The following is a 17,779-nucleotide window of genomic DNA, read 5'->3' as shown; positions in this document are numbered from 1 at the left end:
ATGATAGTTTTTCTACTGGAAACAGTTCAGCTCTTTTCCCATCCCAACTGATTTACCAAATACAGTACTATTTGAAACATGCAAGATATGGTCTAGTCACAATTTCTTTTTTTTTTTTTAATTTCACAGGAATGAACTATGGATTATTTTGCTTCAAGGCAGCTTCTACAGAAAGAGACTGGAAATAAAGGGATTGCAATGTTTTAAAAATTGGATTAAATGTGGTTTAGGAATACTCTGTCACATTCTAGTCACAGAGCAATTTTTCCGACAGCAGAGGCAGTGGTACTAGTTGTTAGCTGATGGGAATGGGAATCAGGACTTCTGGGATGGCCGACGAGGTGTGTGACAAAAACCTCACAGAGCCTCAATTTTCGCATTTATAAAACAGGGGAAATGATATTGACCTGTCTTTGCAAAGTGCTCTGAGATCCTTGTATGAGAGGCACGACAGAATCACCGTCGGCATTACTTTCTGCTCTTTTGCTATTGTTATATTTTATATTTTCAGTAGGATTTGATTGCTGTAACACTAACTGGCCAACACTAAATGCATTTGGATAATTGTAAATTCAGGTAAGCAGGTGTCAGTGGTGCTGATGGAACAGAGATGTTATTAGTAAGAGAGGTTCAAATAGTGGAAATCCAGGTACCTGGGATTCTATAGTAATTTGAAACTCAAAGAGACGAAACATAGCGCACTCTTGGATCATAGAAATTGCTTCAAAGGAAAGAAAAACAACACAGCCATCTGAGCTGAAAAAAATGCTCTTCAACTTGTACTAAGGGACAAAGTGGGCTCAGTAGCGTGACAAAGGAGCCGACGGCGCTGTACAGAAAACTCATGCATGCTGTGAAACGCTAATGATTAGGGAAGTGGCCCTTTTTAGTCGATGGCACCATGATGTATTGAGAGTCAGACAAAGGAAGTGGAGCTAAGCAAGGGCAACATGTTCCACTCCAGCCCTTCCAAGTGACAGATAAAAAAGGCATGACTCCACTGCTATTCAACCAGTGCCTCTCCAATGATGCCAACCTCCACTAGCGCTTAGTCAGCATTTCATTATTCACATGCCAGTTACCATTAACACATGTTCAAGCCTCGCTCTGCCTGCCAAAAACCTGGACTAATTTATTTAACATTTCAACTAAAAAAATCATTTGAAAAGGATGATTGAATTTGGGAATTATACTCCTCAGAGAATTAGTAATGGATCTCTTTCCCCCTCGGGCCTCAGCATTCGTAACTTCTCCATGTCAATGTTATCAGGAATAGACTAATTCAGTAATGATTCCATGCCCAGATGAGAGCCCACATAAATGAAGCACTCAGTCATACCTTGTTTCCCTAATCTAGGCAAGTCAAGACTTTCAAGCTAATTCAGTCTCTGAGAGAGATGGCCGGATGATGACAAACTCCACTTTTCATTATTTGTGAGTTGTTTTAGCCCAAAGTGTTGGATAACATTTTTGCTTTGGACCCAAACATGCTTTTAGATTTCTAGACCCAAACTCTTCCCTAAGAATATTTCATATTGCCTATTTCTGAAATGGTCACTACCAACATAAGTGAGCTGAGATACCAGTTATGTTCTTATATCCATGTGCAAAGCTGATGCAGTTCTTTGTGTGTGTTTTAACATTTGTGTTTATTAACATGTTTATTCCAAAAGCTCCATCGACTTTTTGTGAGATGTCGATTTGAATTCTCAGCACCTGGAAGCTGGAGGTACATTGTAAAATAAGTGAAAAGCCAAACTTTATCTCTTTAGAGAGGCATGGTCTATAGGTCTAAGCACAGGACTGGGAGCCAGGAAATTTTAGGATCCAACTCCAGCTCGGACACCATCTCCATTCTGTGGCGTTGGGCAAGTCATTTAATCTTTCAGCCTCACTTTTCACATCTGTAAAATATGGATATGACGTCTCTGTGCCATTTGCGCGTATCATGGAGCTTTAATTAATGTCTGTCAAATCTTCTTGACTTCTGCAGATGTCAGGTTTTTACTTGATGCTACATATTTATTTTTATCATGGGATCATTAAACATCTCAAGCTATTTGAACAGGAGTAGGGTATTAACCCATGTCATGGCCAAATTCCAGCTTGGCTACGTAAAATTCCCTCTTAAGTTTCAAACGAATACAAGATTTTTCTTCACCTGCTTGGAGAAAACAGGGACAAGTGTCCCATTAAATCCCAATACGTGACCTTTGCTGGGAGAGTGGAAATATTTTTGTTAAAACAATGAGCTGTCTCTTTCACAACTGCTTGCTATGGCAGGTACATCTGCCAAAACGCACCTGCAGAGCTGCCAGAAGCATTAGCAGCATCAGGATGTTCTTTTGATTTTAACAGAATGTCTTCTGAGCACAGTAGCACAGAGACTAGCATGGAGAACAATAAGCGAAGCAGTGAAATCGGTACAAGCGACATGTACAGAGGACGTTGTCTTTCTCCCCCTCCCGCTGTAAAGAGCTGTAAAGGGAGCAAGCATTTTGGAGTCCTGATCTTGCCACCTATCCAGACATTTCTGTGGGCGCAGTACAGGTATAAACCTTCAGCGAGCTGACAGCATGTAGCAACTGTAATGTAACCAATTTGGTGAAAGATAAGCTCAAAGTCACCTTCATTCCACTGAATGATTCTTTGCTGAGTCTGCTGTACAGTGGAGGGAGAAATGGATGGCATTTCAAACAGTTCTGGGGGGTCTACTCTATTGATCAGCTTATTCAGTCACCTACACAATGGATGGTTTAACCTCTAAAGGCAACTTCTGTTGTCACCAGGGATATCACAGCATTGACAAACAAGGGGCATGGTTTCCAACACACCTTGCAAAGTCCAGGTCAGCCTCACGTGACATGGTGATGTTGGTCAGGTTCTGCTGGAGGATGAAGATGTTTCTACACATTTTCTTGATGCCAGATTCGCTGATGCGCTTGAAGTATTGGGCGCCATTGATGAGAATACAGGAAATCAAATGGCCCAAGCCTGGGAGGGGAGAGAAGAGATAAGCCAAAGAATTGCAAAGAGGCACAAAATGTTTAGCAAGAGATTGCTTTGTAGTCACCAGCCACACAAAACATTTAAACAGGGGCCTGCGATTAAATAATATTTGTAATAGATGATGCAGCTCATGTTCTTAAGGTATTTCTGAAACTGGCTTTTATTGCCCCCTCCCCAGTGTGTTTTCAGGTGACTTCCCACCAATGGTTCTTGATTCATAAAGAAATTGGACACACCAAAAAGACAAAAAAAAAAAAAAAAAAAAAAAAGACATGAGGAGCAGAAGTATCCACTATCTGTGAAATTCTCATAGCCAAGGATATTTCAGGAGCTTAAAATGGGCCTTGATGATTTATAGACAGGACCAGGATAATTTCTGTTGAGCTCAGACGTGTTTGTGGCATCTTGTCACTGACCATTTCTGCTCCTCCACATAGCTGTTGCGTCACAGCAACTTAATCTACTAATAAAATCAAGTTGGTATTTTTGTTTTTTATGCACTGTCAGCCCAGCAGAGCAAACATAGCTGGAGAAGAATGAGCTGCACTGCCCTGAAATCTGCCTCATGCACCATCAGCATCAGATCAGTTCTAACTGCAGAAACATCATTGCTGGTCCTGATGCATGGAGTAGACAGAGCATGGTGTGATCTCCAGATATCAGGTAGATCTTCCAGGGCTGGTGGCTAGGAAACAAATCTGGTTTTGCTTGTAAATGTTGATATATGTGCCACTTCCAGAGAATAAGCACAGGGAACAAGAAGATGCTATCTTTACAGAGTTGTAGTCTGAGCATAATTGCACTGTGATCTCTGTCCTTAACTTAAGTAGACTGCCAGAATCATTCCAACACCAGAGTAGTCTCATGGTAAACAGAGATTTAAGGTCAAATTCACCCCAGTACAAAAGGCTTGTATAAACCCATATGCACCACTTAAACTGTGAATTGAGGGAATTAATGCCTGAGCAGAGAGCAACCACAAGACCTATGTATTGCTTAAATTCAATGTAAATAACCAAAATAGGGGTTAAGAGGTTCATGGGCTGTGAGGTGGTTCTCTGCAGAGGCGTAAATTTCACCTTAAGGGCTGAAGTGGCTCACAAATGGTTCACCAGGCTGTGTGGGGATCCATTGCTCTGAGATGAATTTCCCGCTTACTGAACATGCAATGTAGGACTGACACAGCAAGACAGCTATTTTCCATGGGATGGTATTAATGCAGCCTGCCACAGAATCAGAAAAGTTAGAGATACAAAAGACCTGTTCCAGTATGTAGTCCATCCTGCCAGTGAAGGTCTGTGCCTGGCAGTGTCTTTCATTTTATATTTATATTTTATTTGATATTCTAGTACTTTGTCTGGTGTGGTTTCAAATGTCTCTGTCCAGTCCCAAGGATTTGTGGAATAAAACATTTTATATCAATACTGGGAAGAAATGGGGCTTGGGGTACTTTATGGATCTTCCAAACTTCCACTAGGAGATTCAAATGGCATGGAATCTGGGGAGAACCAGAACTGTAAGGCCCTTTTTGCTTCCCCTCTTTCTGTCCAGCACATTACATCAGACACTTGATGTGATTCATGGTACTTTTTCTGACCTTGTACAATCTGTTGCATAAAATGATGTACATTGTGGCCACACAGGCCTTAGAACCGTGTGTTCAAGCCACAGAACATAGATGAGATTAACTGACACATGATTTAGATTCTTAAAGGTCTTTAAATAATTAGAACACCTGAAATTCTCCCAATTTAATGTGAGAACCAGAATTGTATCAGGTCCTGACAGGGACCGCTCCATAATATAGCAATGTTTGTAATATATAAAAACTCCTATGTGGCTTTCCTGATGAAGATCCTTAATCTTATATTTTCCCCATTCAATCTGGGCCCAATTCCTCACATTTTACTGATATACACTAAGGAGTGGCATGGAGGGAGCAGGGCTGCCATCTGCCCTATGCTTGCACAGGTCTCCTTATCACTCTGGAGCAGATGGCAACCATTCTGCAGTCTGCCTTAACCAAACAAGAATGTTTTCATCTTCAGGCTGAGAAAGAAAAATTATTTTCCTCAAGATCCATATCCCAGATCGCTTTAACACTGGTGAGCACATCCCCAGCCCCCGCCTTCCCTCCATCACATGCGCTGAGCTCATTGGCAAATGCCTGACCTTCAAAGATATACTGGAACTTGTGCTGCTGAAGGCTGGCACTCATAGCTTCCTCAATGGCACTGATGTCCTTATTTAGCCGTACCACAAGGGGGTCATAATCCATACTTTCCACGTTGGCGACGATGGCGTAATTCCCTTGTTTAGCCAGCGGGATCAGGTAATGGAAGCAATGAACTCTAGAAGACAGAAGGCAGAGAGTGGCTACACAGAGAAATACAATAAGATGTTAGCATTTGCCCAAATGAGCTACCTACCTTACTGAACATGGCTTTGGCTGAGAAAAATCACGTGTATCCAGACCCAGTGGGAAGAAAAATAAACTTTATTTCCTTTAAAAAAATGTGCTTGGGATGAATTTAGTGCTGGTCTAAACGTGCTGGATTGACAGTTTTATATACTGACGTCCTCTTGGGCTGGTCCAATTCCCACCGAAGTCAACGGGAGTCCCTCCACTTGAACGGGAGCTACCTCAAGGCCTCAACCATGCAGAGAACAGACACACCAACAGGTGGCAGCAACGGAACCACCACCATGATTTGGAGAGGCCACATTAAGCCTCAGTGGCTCTTTCAATCACTGACCTTTCGGTGGAGACTGCTAACAAGGTGGTATTTCTCTGTGATGAAAACTCTTCTCTGGAGCTACTCCGCGACCCAAAAAAATTCATTCAACATAAATCACGGCGCAATCCCCAAATGGCAGTAACTTTTTGACCCGTACTTAAGCTGGCTTTGAACCGGTGGCCTAGCAGAGAAAGGCTCTTTATCTCATTACCATTTCCCTGAAGCTGTCTAAGGTCTCCACTTCGTCAATAATTTACACTGCTTTTAGGGTACTGGCTGATCCCAAATAGAACTAATTGGCCATATTTTGTCAGCAATGTGAAAAGGGACTGAGACTGCTACAAAAGGGAAATAGGAAGAGAGAATCGAGCTTTTTTTCCCTCTCAAAGCACGGGCATGTTTGTGCTGACCTCAACATGACTTTGGTATTAAGGTTTTCTGAAAACTTTGCTGATTGCGCAGCAGGAAGGTTGATTTTCGTAAAGTGCATATTTACGATGTTACAGTGCTAGGAAATTGCTGCAGAACACACTGGAAGCCCTCCTGAAGGTAGATCTTTTATTTAAGGAAACTGCCTGAGAAAGGTGACATTATGAGTGTGCCCTGTGCAAAGCGACAGTTTAATATTTTCCTTTTAAGGTTCAAATAGGTGAAAAATAATAATCATCATCAAAATTGGGCAGGTGATTTCTACTTTAAATGTATCTGCCTCTCAGCACGTCAGTTCGCTGCACTCGCAGACAAGCACAAAGGGCCCTGAGTGATTAGATATGAGTGACGCTGTCACAAGTAAAATGCCAAGTGCCCTTTAGCCATGCTCTCCAACATGGTACACGCTGGTTCAGCAAAACCTTCTTTGTAGGAACTTGAAAGAAAACCCGCTCCATTTACACAAAGTCCTAATAATACAATTTTATAACCAGCCAAGTGAGGGCCAGGGGACATAAAAACAATCATTAGCAGGTCAAGGCTGTACCTCTTCCCAGGCATTTAAAGTTGTCACAACTCTTCTCTGCTTCTTTTGCTGGCTCATTTCAAGCTCTGTAGGCAATACACTCTCTCACCATTCCTCCTGCTGATGAGGTCTCTCATGGAAAGAATCTATACATTTAAATTACCTAGAGTGTTCTACAGAATTAATAGAATTCTAGAAAAATTACACCATAAACCTAATAGGGTGAAATCCTGATTCCACTGAGGTCAATAGCAAAACTCCCAATGACTACCATGGGGCCCAGATTTTGCCCACAGAATTTAACAGAGGATCAATTCCTTTTTGCAGAAGTCTATAGCGAGGATATCAGGCCATTCTGGCCCATGCTAAATCCCCTCATAGACTTTAAGGGCTAGAAGGGACCACTGTGATCATGTAGTCTGACCTCCAGCACATCCCATGCCACAGAACCTCACCCACTCCTTTGTAAAGCTGCATAGCTGCATTAGAGTGTATATGAAGGGCATGGCCCTCCACCCGTCTTCTCGAATAAATGGCTCTGACACCTCTAGTCTGTAACCACCTCTGTGTAGTTTGTGTTTTATCAACCACCACCACCTTACAGTTCCATGCAGCAAAACTTATTTACCAGCGTTATACGATCGTTGGAGTGGGAAGAGATCTCCCTTTACCCTGCCTCTGCTGGCCTGTCTCCGTCTCTCTCTTCCTGTCCTTGTGCTTCCTTCCTATGCTCCTTTTCAGCTCTTGCAGTTAATGGGGAATTAGCTCCTTAGCTGTTCTCAGCCCAGGTAATTAGCCTTCCCTCAATCCAGATTTCTGGATTTACAGCAACCAGAGTGTTAGTTCATGTGCTGGTTCTCTGCAACCGTTCTCAGGCACAGAGGAATCCCTGGCACAGGGTTGGCCTAGCTGACTCCATTCCACCACTCCCCGGCCCACCCACTGAAGAGGCTGTGTTGTGCTGGGGTGGGAGGGAATGTGACTAGGGTGCTCTGCATCTGGTGATCCCGACTACCAAAACATTCTTACAAACTAGTACGATTCAGACCAGCCCTGAGGTGTCTCTAACTTGCACAGGAAGCTGAACAGGGATCCAGCTGCCTGTATGGGGTGTGTGTGTATGTGTGTGTGAGAGAGAGAGAGAGGTGGAAAGGTTGTGGCTAAGTTCTCCTCGTGCTCGCCTCTACACTCCAAGAACTGCTCCTGAGCATTCAGCCAATAATCTTCAGCTGCTTTCTATAGCGTGGTAGAAATAACCTATAGAACAAACATACATTTGCTGTTAAACGTTAAGTTGGAGAACTATCTTGAGCAGGAAGGATGGAGTTGTAGTTAAGGCAGAGGACAGGGAGTCAGATGACTTGTATTTTAGTCCCAACTCTGCCACAGACTTCCTAGGTGAACTAGGCGAGTCATACAGTCTCTCTGTGCCTCCAGGCCCTCCTCTGTAAAACTGGGTTAATAATATTCCCTGCCCTCCTGGAACTGGTATGAGGCTAAATAAATGTTTAAAAAGCACTTTACGATCCTCAAACAGAACCAAAGAAGTGCAAAGCCCCATTATTATTTTTAAACAGGGTAATGGCCTAAGAATCTCAATGGGTTTGGTTTATATAAGCAGCTACAGATTTGAGGGCCAAATTCTGATCTCATCAATGCTGCTGTAAACCCAGAGCAAATTCACTGACTTGAGTTGAGTTACTTTGGATTTACAATGGCCCCTGGAACATTCCCACACGACTCCAGAGAGCTGTGGGGCAGCTCAGTGTAAGCCAGACTCCCTAGTGTGACTGCAGCTGGCAAAATCCTGAAGTGAACATGGAGCCTGAGGAAAGGAGAAAGCCGAGCGCAACTGATGCTGTGGCATAAAACCCTGCCTTGTTGGTCACTTGCATCTCCTTGAACGGAACCTGGTGCTGATAAATTCCTGTGCACCTCTGTGAAGATGTAACATGAGGGCTCTTAAGGACCAGGTTTTTGTGAATGAAAACATGCTGCATTATACCCCTGGACAATGCCATCAATTCTGTGAGCTGGCATAGTCATTTCAGAGAATCCCGCTATTCACAGCCACCAAAGGGGCTGCTATTTTTCTGTCACAGAGATGGGGAGTTTACTGGTCATTAGCACACCTTCCCTTCTCTCCCTTCCACTCATCCATGCAGAGCATTACACAACTGGCTTGGTGTATTTGCACCATCAGACAGGGGCAACCAGTAGAGGCATGATGCCACATTAAATGGGGAATGGTCTGCTCCAGACAACTTCTGTCTTCCTGACTGGCATGTTATACTTGTTACCACTCAAAACTCAGCTGTCTGATGCAACGGAAAGCAAAGAGGATTTTTGTATAGAAGCCCCATTAACTCTGGTGCATTGACAGCAGCTGTAGGTTTAACTTTTGTGGGTCGCCTAGTACTATACCTAAACTGGAAAAACGTTCTATTTCAATAGCTTAACGATCTGCTCCTCATAGAATCAGAATTGGAAGGGACCTCAGGAGGTCATCAAGTCCAACCCCCTGCTCAGAGCAGGACTAACCTCAGCTAAATAATCCCAGCGAGGGTTTTGTCAAGCCACAGCTTAAAAACCTCTAAAGATGGAGATTCCACCACCTCCCTAGGTAACCCATTCCAGTGCTTCACCACCCTCCTAGTGAAAAACTTTTTCCTAATGTCAAACCTAGACCTCCCCCTCTGCAACTTGAGACTGTTGTTCCTTGTTCTGTCATCTGCCACCACTGAGAACAGTCTAGCTCCATCCTCCCTGGAACCCCCCGTTCAGGTAGTTAAAAGCTACTATCAAATCCCCCCTCATTCTTCTCTTTTGCAGACTAAACAAGCTTAGTTCCCTCAGCCTCTCCTCATAAGTCTTGTGCTCCAGCCCCTAATCATTTTTGTTGACCTCTGCTGGACTCTCTCCAACTTGTTCACATCCTTTGTGTAGTGGGGGGCCCAAAACTGGACACAATACTCCAAATGCGGCCTCACTAATGCCGAATAGAGGGAAATAATCACTTCCCACGATCTGCTGGCAATGCTCCTACTAATACAACCCAATATGCTGTTAGCCTTCTTGGCAACCAGGGCACACTGCTGACTCATATCCAGCTTCTTATCCACTGTAACCCACAGGTCCTTTTCTGCAGAACTGCTGCCTAGCTCGTCGGTCCCCAGTCTGTAGCTGTGTATGGGATTCTTCCGTCCAAATTGCAGGACTCTGCACTTGTCCTTATTGAACCTCATCAGATTTCTTTTGGCCCAATCCTCCAGTTTGTTTAGGTCCTTCTGTCTCCTATCCCTACCTTCCAGGATATCTACCACTCCCCCTAGCTTAGTGTCATCTGCAAACTTGCTGAGGGTGCAATCTACTCCATCCTCTAGATCATTAATGAAGATGTTGAACAAAACCGGCCCCAGGACCGACCCCTGGGGGACTCCGCTTGTGACCGGCTGCCAGCTAGACATGGAGCTATTGATCACTACTCGTTGAGCCCTATGCTCTAGCCAGTTCCCGATCCATTTTATAGTCCATTCATCCAACCCATACTTCTTTAACTTGCTGATAAGAATACTGTGAGAGACCGTATCAAAGGCTTTGCTAAAGTCAAGGTATATCACGTCCACTGCTTTCCCTACATCCACAGAGCCAGTCACCTCTTCATAGAAAGCAATCAGATTGGTCAAGCATGACTTGCCCTTGGTGAATCCATGTTGACTGCTCCTGATCACCTTCCTCTCTTCCAAGGGCCTTAAAATGGATTCCTTGAGGACCTGCTCCATGATTTTTCCAGGGGTTGAGGTGAGGCTGACCGGTCTGTAGTTCCCTGGATCCTCTTTCCTCCCTTTCTTGAAAATGGGCACTATATTTCTTTTTTCCAGTCATCAAGGACCTCCCCCAATTGCCATGAGCTTTCAAAGATAATAGCCAATGGCTCTGAAATCACATCAGCCAACTCCGTCAGCACCCTCGGGTACATTCCATATGACCCCATGGACTTGTGTATGTCCAATCTTTCTAAATAGTCTTGGACCTGTTCCTTCAGCACTGCGGGATATTCACCTCCTTCCCATTCTGTGCCGCCCAGTGCAGTAGTCTGGGAGCTGACCTTGTCAGTGAAGACAAAGGCAAAAAAGGCATTGAGTACCTCAGCTTTCTCCACATCCTCTGTCATTAGGTTGCCTTCCCCATTCTGTAAGGGGCCCACACTTTCCCTAATCTTCCTCTTGTTGGCAACATACCTGTAGCAACCCTTCTTGTTCCCCTTCACATCCCTTGCCAGCTGCAACTCCAATTGTGCTTTGGCCTTCCTGATTTCATTCCTGCATGTTCGAGCAGTATTTTTATACTCCTCCCTACTCATCTGACCAAGCTTCCACTTCCTGTAAGCTTCTTTTTTGTGTTTAAGTTCACCAAAGACTTCTTTGTTAAGCCAAAGACGCCTACCATATTTGCTATTCTTTCTGCACATCGGGATGGTTTGTTCCTGTGCCCTCAATAAGGTTTCTTTAAAATACAGCCAGCTCTCTTGGATTCCTTTCCCCTCATATTAGCCTCCCAGGGGATCCTGCCCATCAGCTCCCTGAGGGAGTCAAAGTCTGCTTTTCTGAAGTCCATGGTCCGTATCCTGCTGCTCTCCTTTCTTCCTCGAAATCTTCCTCCTCAAAATCTCTGAAGTCCCAGTTCTTCTGAGATGCTTACAACACAGTGTCCAACTGATGATGGATAGTAGGTTGAGGGGCTGCTAACAGTATATGATGTGCATTCATTTATTTATTTTTAAAAAGGTATGTAATCTTAATATAAATAATGGGACAGATCCTTAGCTGGTATAAACTGGCATAGCTCCATTGACTTAAAAGGAGTTACACCAATTTATACTAGTACAGGATATGGCCCAGAATCTGTGACAGCAGAACAAACTGCTGATCTCACAGCGTGCCTCGAGCATACGCTTATACCTGATATTTCAGAGAAAGGCAAATACCAGCTATAATATACCTGGCTCATACTGTGTGTAAGGGAACAATTCCTTCCCAGCCCACACAGCAATCAGCTGATGGCCTGAAGCAAGAGATTTGTTTGCCTTGATCTTTGCATTTGTAACCATGTCACAAAATTATCCAGACCTTAAAAAAAATCCAGCCATTACCGCAATCCTTCTCCTGTTTCTCCAGTTTGTATTACCCTTTCAACAATTAGCAACAAAAGGTTCCTATTTGGAATCCAGGGCACAGCAGATGATAAACGTAAAAAAGCCTTTACACAAAGAAACGCAAAAGAACATTCTTTTACATGATCGTATGGAAAAGATTCCAGAAAAATAAATTCTTCCTGGTGATGTTTCCAACACACAAGGAGGCACTAGAAGAGAATTTTTATTTTGTTTAAACAAAAATTTCTTCCCCCCTTTTTCCATTTCTCTTCTAGAGCCCCACTGAAATCAAGCGATTTAGGCCTATGAAATTTGAAAGGATTCAATATACACTCTCAAAGTCTCTTACAGGATGGGGGACTCAGTCCTGCAAAGCAGTGACTCCAAGAAGGACTTTGGGGTCATGGTGCATAAGAAGTTAAACATGAGTTCCTACTGTGGCCAAAAGGGCTAATGTGATCTCTGGATATATAAACAGCAGAATACTGAATAGGAGGGTATATTAGCTCTGTATTTGGCACTGGGGTGATCACTACTGGAATACTGTGTCCAGTTCTGGTTTCCACAATTCAGGAAGGATGTTGATAAATTGATGAGGGTTCAGAGAAAAATCAACAGAACGATGAAAGGATTGGAAAAAATGCCTTACAGTGATAGACTCAAGGAGTTCAATCTATGTAGCTTAACATAGAGAAGGTTAATCGGTGATCATAGTCTATAAATACCTCCATGGGGAACAAAAAATTGATAAGGGGCTCTTCAGTCTAGCAGAGAGAGGTGGCTATGGCTGGAAGTTGAAGCTAGACACATTCAGATGGGAAATAAGGCACACATTTTCAATAGTGAGGATTATTAAACATTGGAAAAATTTACCAAGGGTTGTGGTAGATTCTCCATCACTGACAATTTTTAAATCAAGATTGGATGTTTTTTTTAAATATATGCTTTAGCTGAAACAGGAATTAATTCAGGACAGTTCTACGCCTTGGGTTATGCAGGATGTCAGACAAGATGACGACAATGGTCATAATCACATTTCTCTCAACGAGAGTGGGACACCTACTAGAAGAAGCAAACCTAATTACTAACGCTGTCACAGTAGCCTTAACCTCCAAGGTTCCCACGCTTACTCCAGATTCAGAAGTTCTCTGCCATACCTGACTTCCAAATGCAGAACCAGCAAGCAGCGGTCAGCCATCTCTTGGAAGGACTTGGCCAGTTCACTCAGCGTTTGCATGATCTGTTCTGACACTGGTGGGAGATCCATATTTGCAGGGTTGTCCTGACCAGGCGATGGTGCTGATATATATATGTGGATGAGAGACAGACAGAGAGACTATGTATTAATGGTTGGGAATATATTTAATCAAACAGCCGTGCTTTAGCAACCAAGTCATCTCATCTATTTCCACCATATGCACACACATTCTCACAGGTTTAGCTAAGCAATAATGTCTCGGATCCTGGAGTACATGAAGCAGCAAACTGCTTTTGCATTTGATTAAACTCCACAGTGAAGCTGAGGAGTTAATCAACCACCAAAATCATTTGCTTGCAAGTATATTGCAGCCCAACGGACATTTCTGCTCCTGGAAGACAAGGGAACATTTACAGCCAGTCCATCCCTCAGGGTACATCTACACAGCAGAGGGTGTAGAGGGAGGGTGATTCCCAGCTCAGGTAGATATACATGCAGTGGCTCAGGCTAGCTGCCCAAGTATAAACCTAATGGGACGGGTAGTTAAAGTCATGATGCTAGTCCAAGCTGCCCCCTGTGCTGCTCTGGCCACACAGCTATTTTTAGCTCACTAACTCAAGCCCCCACATTAGGTTTTGAGCCATTTGCCTTCACTTGTTTTGGGGGGTGGAATCTTGTGAGTCTTCCACTCTGAAGCTTGGAGTCACTATTCCACGGACACCAACCATTTACCACCCGCAGGGCTGACTTGGTTTCAGGCACTTGCCGTTGCTTCCCTTTGGGAACCTGCGCCCAATCTCTAGTGACCAACAGCCTTCTTGAAACAAGGTATGATTATGTAACGGTGGGAACGAAGCATTAGTGAGAAAAAATGGATTTTAGAACAAGTAACACGTACACATATCTATCTTACCTACCATCCCATAATGGCAACCAAGCCAGGCCTGGCTTCTTCAGACACCCCGAAGGGCTCCTGGGTCTGAGTTTCTCTTAGTCTGAGAGAGGCTCCTTATCAACCCTGCAAGGCTTCTTCATTCCCGGGGAGCTTTTCAAGTGTTGGTGGGCTTTGGCCCTCCCTGGTCAAACCACCTCCGTAGGCTGCTGGGGGACCAAGCCAGAATCAGCAGAGCCAAGGGTGCTGGCACTGACCCTTAAGGACCCTTGGCAGAAGCTGATTAAGGAATCATCACAAACCTTCTCCTTCCTGACTAACCCATTCCAGATGGTCACCTATTGGGAAGTCCTTAATCAAAGAGATTCATACAGAAACCACCATGACAGAGCCAGGCCAGTACACAGTATTAACAGAGTATTTCTATATGTCACTCCTCTCATTCCCAGAACACTAAACCACGCTGCCTTTCAGAGGAGTGTGTCAATTAGTGTCTTAGGCACGATTTCCCTGTTTGTGTACATACACACATGGCAGCATGATGAGAACATAAATAGCAGTGTAGCTGTGGTACCATGGGCAGCGGCAGGGAGTACAAACCCGCTTGAAAACAGTGTGTATATACTTGGCATGTCTCAGTAATGCCTCTGCTGCCCGTGCTACACTATTATTTATACTTCTGCTAGCTCTCATCAAGCGACCATGAGTATATATACACGAGCAGGGAACTCACACCACTAGCTAGCAGTAATAAAATGCTCTTTGTCCTTCATTGGACCAACCAGTAGTGAAAGAAATCCCACACACACACGGCTTTGGAAAGAATGCATGAGTGCTACAGTCATCAAGGGCTTATTGAAAAGACGAGGGATTGATTAACTTAACGTCTTCTCTTGCCATTTAACCAAAATTACCCTTCGTAAGATGAATCTACTCTAGTTCTTAAACTGCTCCTTAAAATTAAAAGAGCCCCTAAAACTTTATTCTGTAATGAAAGCAAATAAATGAAAAATCCCTTAACTGATCATGCGCCAGTAAAACAAAATCAAAACAAATTAAGATAAACCCAAAAGACAGCGGCAAAATTAGAAAGAAATTAACAGCAACATAAAGAAAAGGACTGCACAAAGCAAACAAGCTAATTGTGCATCTAATTTTAGCGTAAGCGACAGCGGAAGAAAAATGTGTACAGTGAAACAGCATAAAAATGGGGTTTCTCTGAGGAGATTGGTTTATGAACTCTCCTCGAGGCTTACTGAAATTTATGAAGTCTTTTTAACAAGGAGACAGTAGTAAGTAAAGTAATTCAGAGCCCAGGAAGCAAAGACAACTAAAAATAATTAACTAGCTCCTAAATGTCAAAGGGAAATATACAAGGAAGTAACCCTGATGGAATCTGCTCAGGGTGATTGCAGACAAGGTGGGGAAGTGTGGGCACAACACACACACCTGCCCACAAATCTTTACAGGCAACATACAGCATATTTATATATGCAGCTCAATGTATTCTTTGAGGTTTTCCACTCAAGGAAAACAATAATCAGCTAGGCTGATAAGTCCCTATCTCACTATAAGCATGTTAATAGACGATTCGAGGAACGTGCTTGGAAAGACAAGTTAATGGTTTTCCATTTAGGCCCTGACCCCATAACCTGCTGAGTACTCTCAATTGTCCTTCACTTCAATGGGGGTGGATGGCTCCTTGGGTCATGCAGGATCGGGTCTGAGGTTATTTATTTTGTCACAATTTGAGTCAGGAAGTCTCTCCTCCTGCCACCACACACAACTCTCTTCAAAGGGGTAAAAAAAAACAATTTTTCATTCCATTTATAATAAAATATTCCTTAAACCCCATGGAAAATGCTCTTGAATTCAGCTGCTCTCTGAATCAGGGAGCTGAGCCAGGGTATTATAAGTGGAAGAATCATTTCCCTTTAATCAGCTGAAGGTGATGGTGGGGCAGCAGGCTACCTAAGAAAGCAGCATGGCCTGTTGCAGCTCGCTCTGCCAGCACCTCGTTACAGGGCAGGGAGATGAATGGACGTGTCATCTGAAATGCAAGACTCAGCTAATTTCCCTTGCAGTGGTGATTTTTTTTTGCACACTCTCTTCAATTCATTTACAGCGATTTAAGTAAAGATATAATTACATTTGGTGGCGGTGGGGAGATAGAAATGGGACAATCTGCTCTTTATTTAAATCAAATGTGGAAAAGTCAATTTGGATGGCTCATTGCACCAGGCACAGGGTGGGGGGGGGAGGTGGGGGGGGAGGGGAATAGAGGAAAGAGGGCTAAATTGGTAGTTGCTGTTCTCAGAGGCTGTAGATCGATTCCTCCCATTTAAGTCGAGTACTGCACTGCAGTAAGATGCAGGTTTGGATTTCTAGTGCTGGACAGTCCTTCCTGAAGTTTCTTCCTTTCCACAAGGGGAGGAAGATATTAATACAAGACAAACAATCAAATGAGATTAAATCTGCAAAAAGCTATGTAAAATGATGAGATTTTAAAGACAAAAACATCCAGACACCGGATCATAGAGAGATTAAGTGACATGCCCAAGGTTGCACAATACACTTGTGATGAGCAAGAAACTGAATTAAGATTTCCTAAACCCCAGGCTAGTACCTTAACCACAAGAACATCCCCTTCCTTCCGGAATCAAGGTCTTTACAGCACAATCTATTCCAGCTTGGCCCCCTTCCATTACAACATGGTCTATGGTACACAGTTCTTTGTTTTCTCCAGCACTGTGTGAAACTGACTTCTCAATGCAAGTGCCTTCCTCCTCTTCCCTGTCTTGTGTTTAGAGTGGAATACTTAGTTCAACAGCTGGAAGCCAGCCACTGAGATCCCTTGCTCCCACAGGTCTTGCTCAAGGCACTGGTAATTCCATCACCCATATGTCCTCAGCCATTGTGAACATGGAGAGTGAGTAGAGTAAGAGATACTCAGGGCCTAGTATACTGAGGGCCTTGAAGGGCATGATCAGGGTCTTTCAATAGAATCTGGTACTAGAGAAGGAGACAGTGCAGTTTACAGAGTGCAGGCTGATAAGCTAGGCAGCCTGTGGTAAATGTCATCTAATGACAATTGAACCCCGTGCAGCATTTTGGGGACAGTGCATATGTAATACCCATGAATACTCTTCCTGGAGTACAGTAGGAGATGTATCTGGCTGAACAGTCAGAAGAATAATTCAGCAAAGTGGCAGGTTGGGCAGGCATCCACTTCTTCTGCTGGTTGGGGGCACCTACAAGGAATCTTGCCCCCATGACCAGTTTTCTCATTCAGCCAAAAGTGAGACTCTGCTGGTCAACTAAGTCACCCAGGATTTTTAAATGCTGGCCAGTAAGTAACTGAATTTCATTTGACCGAATTGGGTTTTGGGTTGCTGGACAATAGGATATTCCCTAGCTTGTTCCAGGTGCTGCCAAAACAGAGAGAAAAATAAAGAGAAGAAATGTTTCATTTCGCCAAATGTAAGAAAAATAAATCCAATGTGCTGGTTGTCACCAATGATTTCAATCATTATGTAATTCAAAGCGATGCCGGTGCCTCTTGAAACACTGAGCCTTGTAAATCGATGGATGTAAATTACAAGACCTCAGGAATATTAAACAAAATCTGCAGTGTTCCTCATATACAAACCCATGTCACCAATCAACACTCAGAATGCCAGCGCTTTGCCCACTTCCTGCTTGATTAGAATGACTACTAGCAGATTGGAATGATTTAATAGGGCTGGGGAGCAAATCAGTTTGGGATTTAGCTATGGCACAATCTAAACCTGTGAAGTGTGCACGCATGCTTTTTTATATATGTAATGGTCTC

At 43.5% G+C, this 17,779-nt stretch overlaps 1 protein-coding gene across 1 annotated transcript in view; it reads right to left on the bottom strand.

Annotated features, from left to right (window-relative positions):
- EXOC4 (exocyst complex component 4) overlaps positions 1–17,779 on the bottom strand; it is a 542,063-nt gene that overhangs the window by 35,621 nt on the left and 488,663 nt on the right. Inside the window, exons 15-17 of the mRNA XM_067534924.1 lie at positions 13,015–13,156; positions 5,182–5,360; positions 2,835–2,994 (exon numbers count right to left, since the gene is read on the bottom strand). Coding sequence (XP_067391025.1) covers positions 2,835–2,994; positions 5,182–5,360; positions 13,015–13,156 — 481 coding nt within the window. The remainder of the gene's footprint in view (positions 1–2,834; positions 2,995–5,181; positions 5,361–13,014; positions 13,157–17,779) is intronic.

Source organism: Emydura macquarii, unplaced genomic scaffold (assembly GCF_026122565.2).
Source record: "Emydura macquarii macquarii isolate MOO-44397 ecotype Brisbane River unplaced genomic scaffold, CSIRO-AGI_Emac_v2 contig_3470, whole genome shotgun sequence".
NCBI lineage: Eukaryota > Metazoa > Chordata > Testudines > Chelidae > Emydura > Emydura macquarii.
Note: the sequence above shows the minus strand (reverse complement) of the source record. Positions and strands in the feature narration are given on the sequence as shown.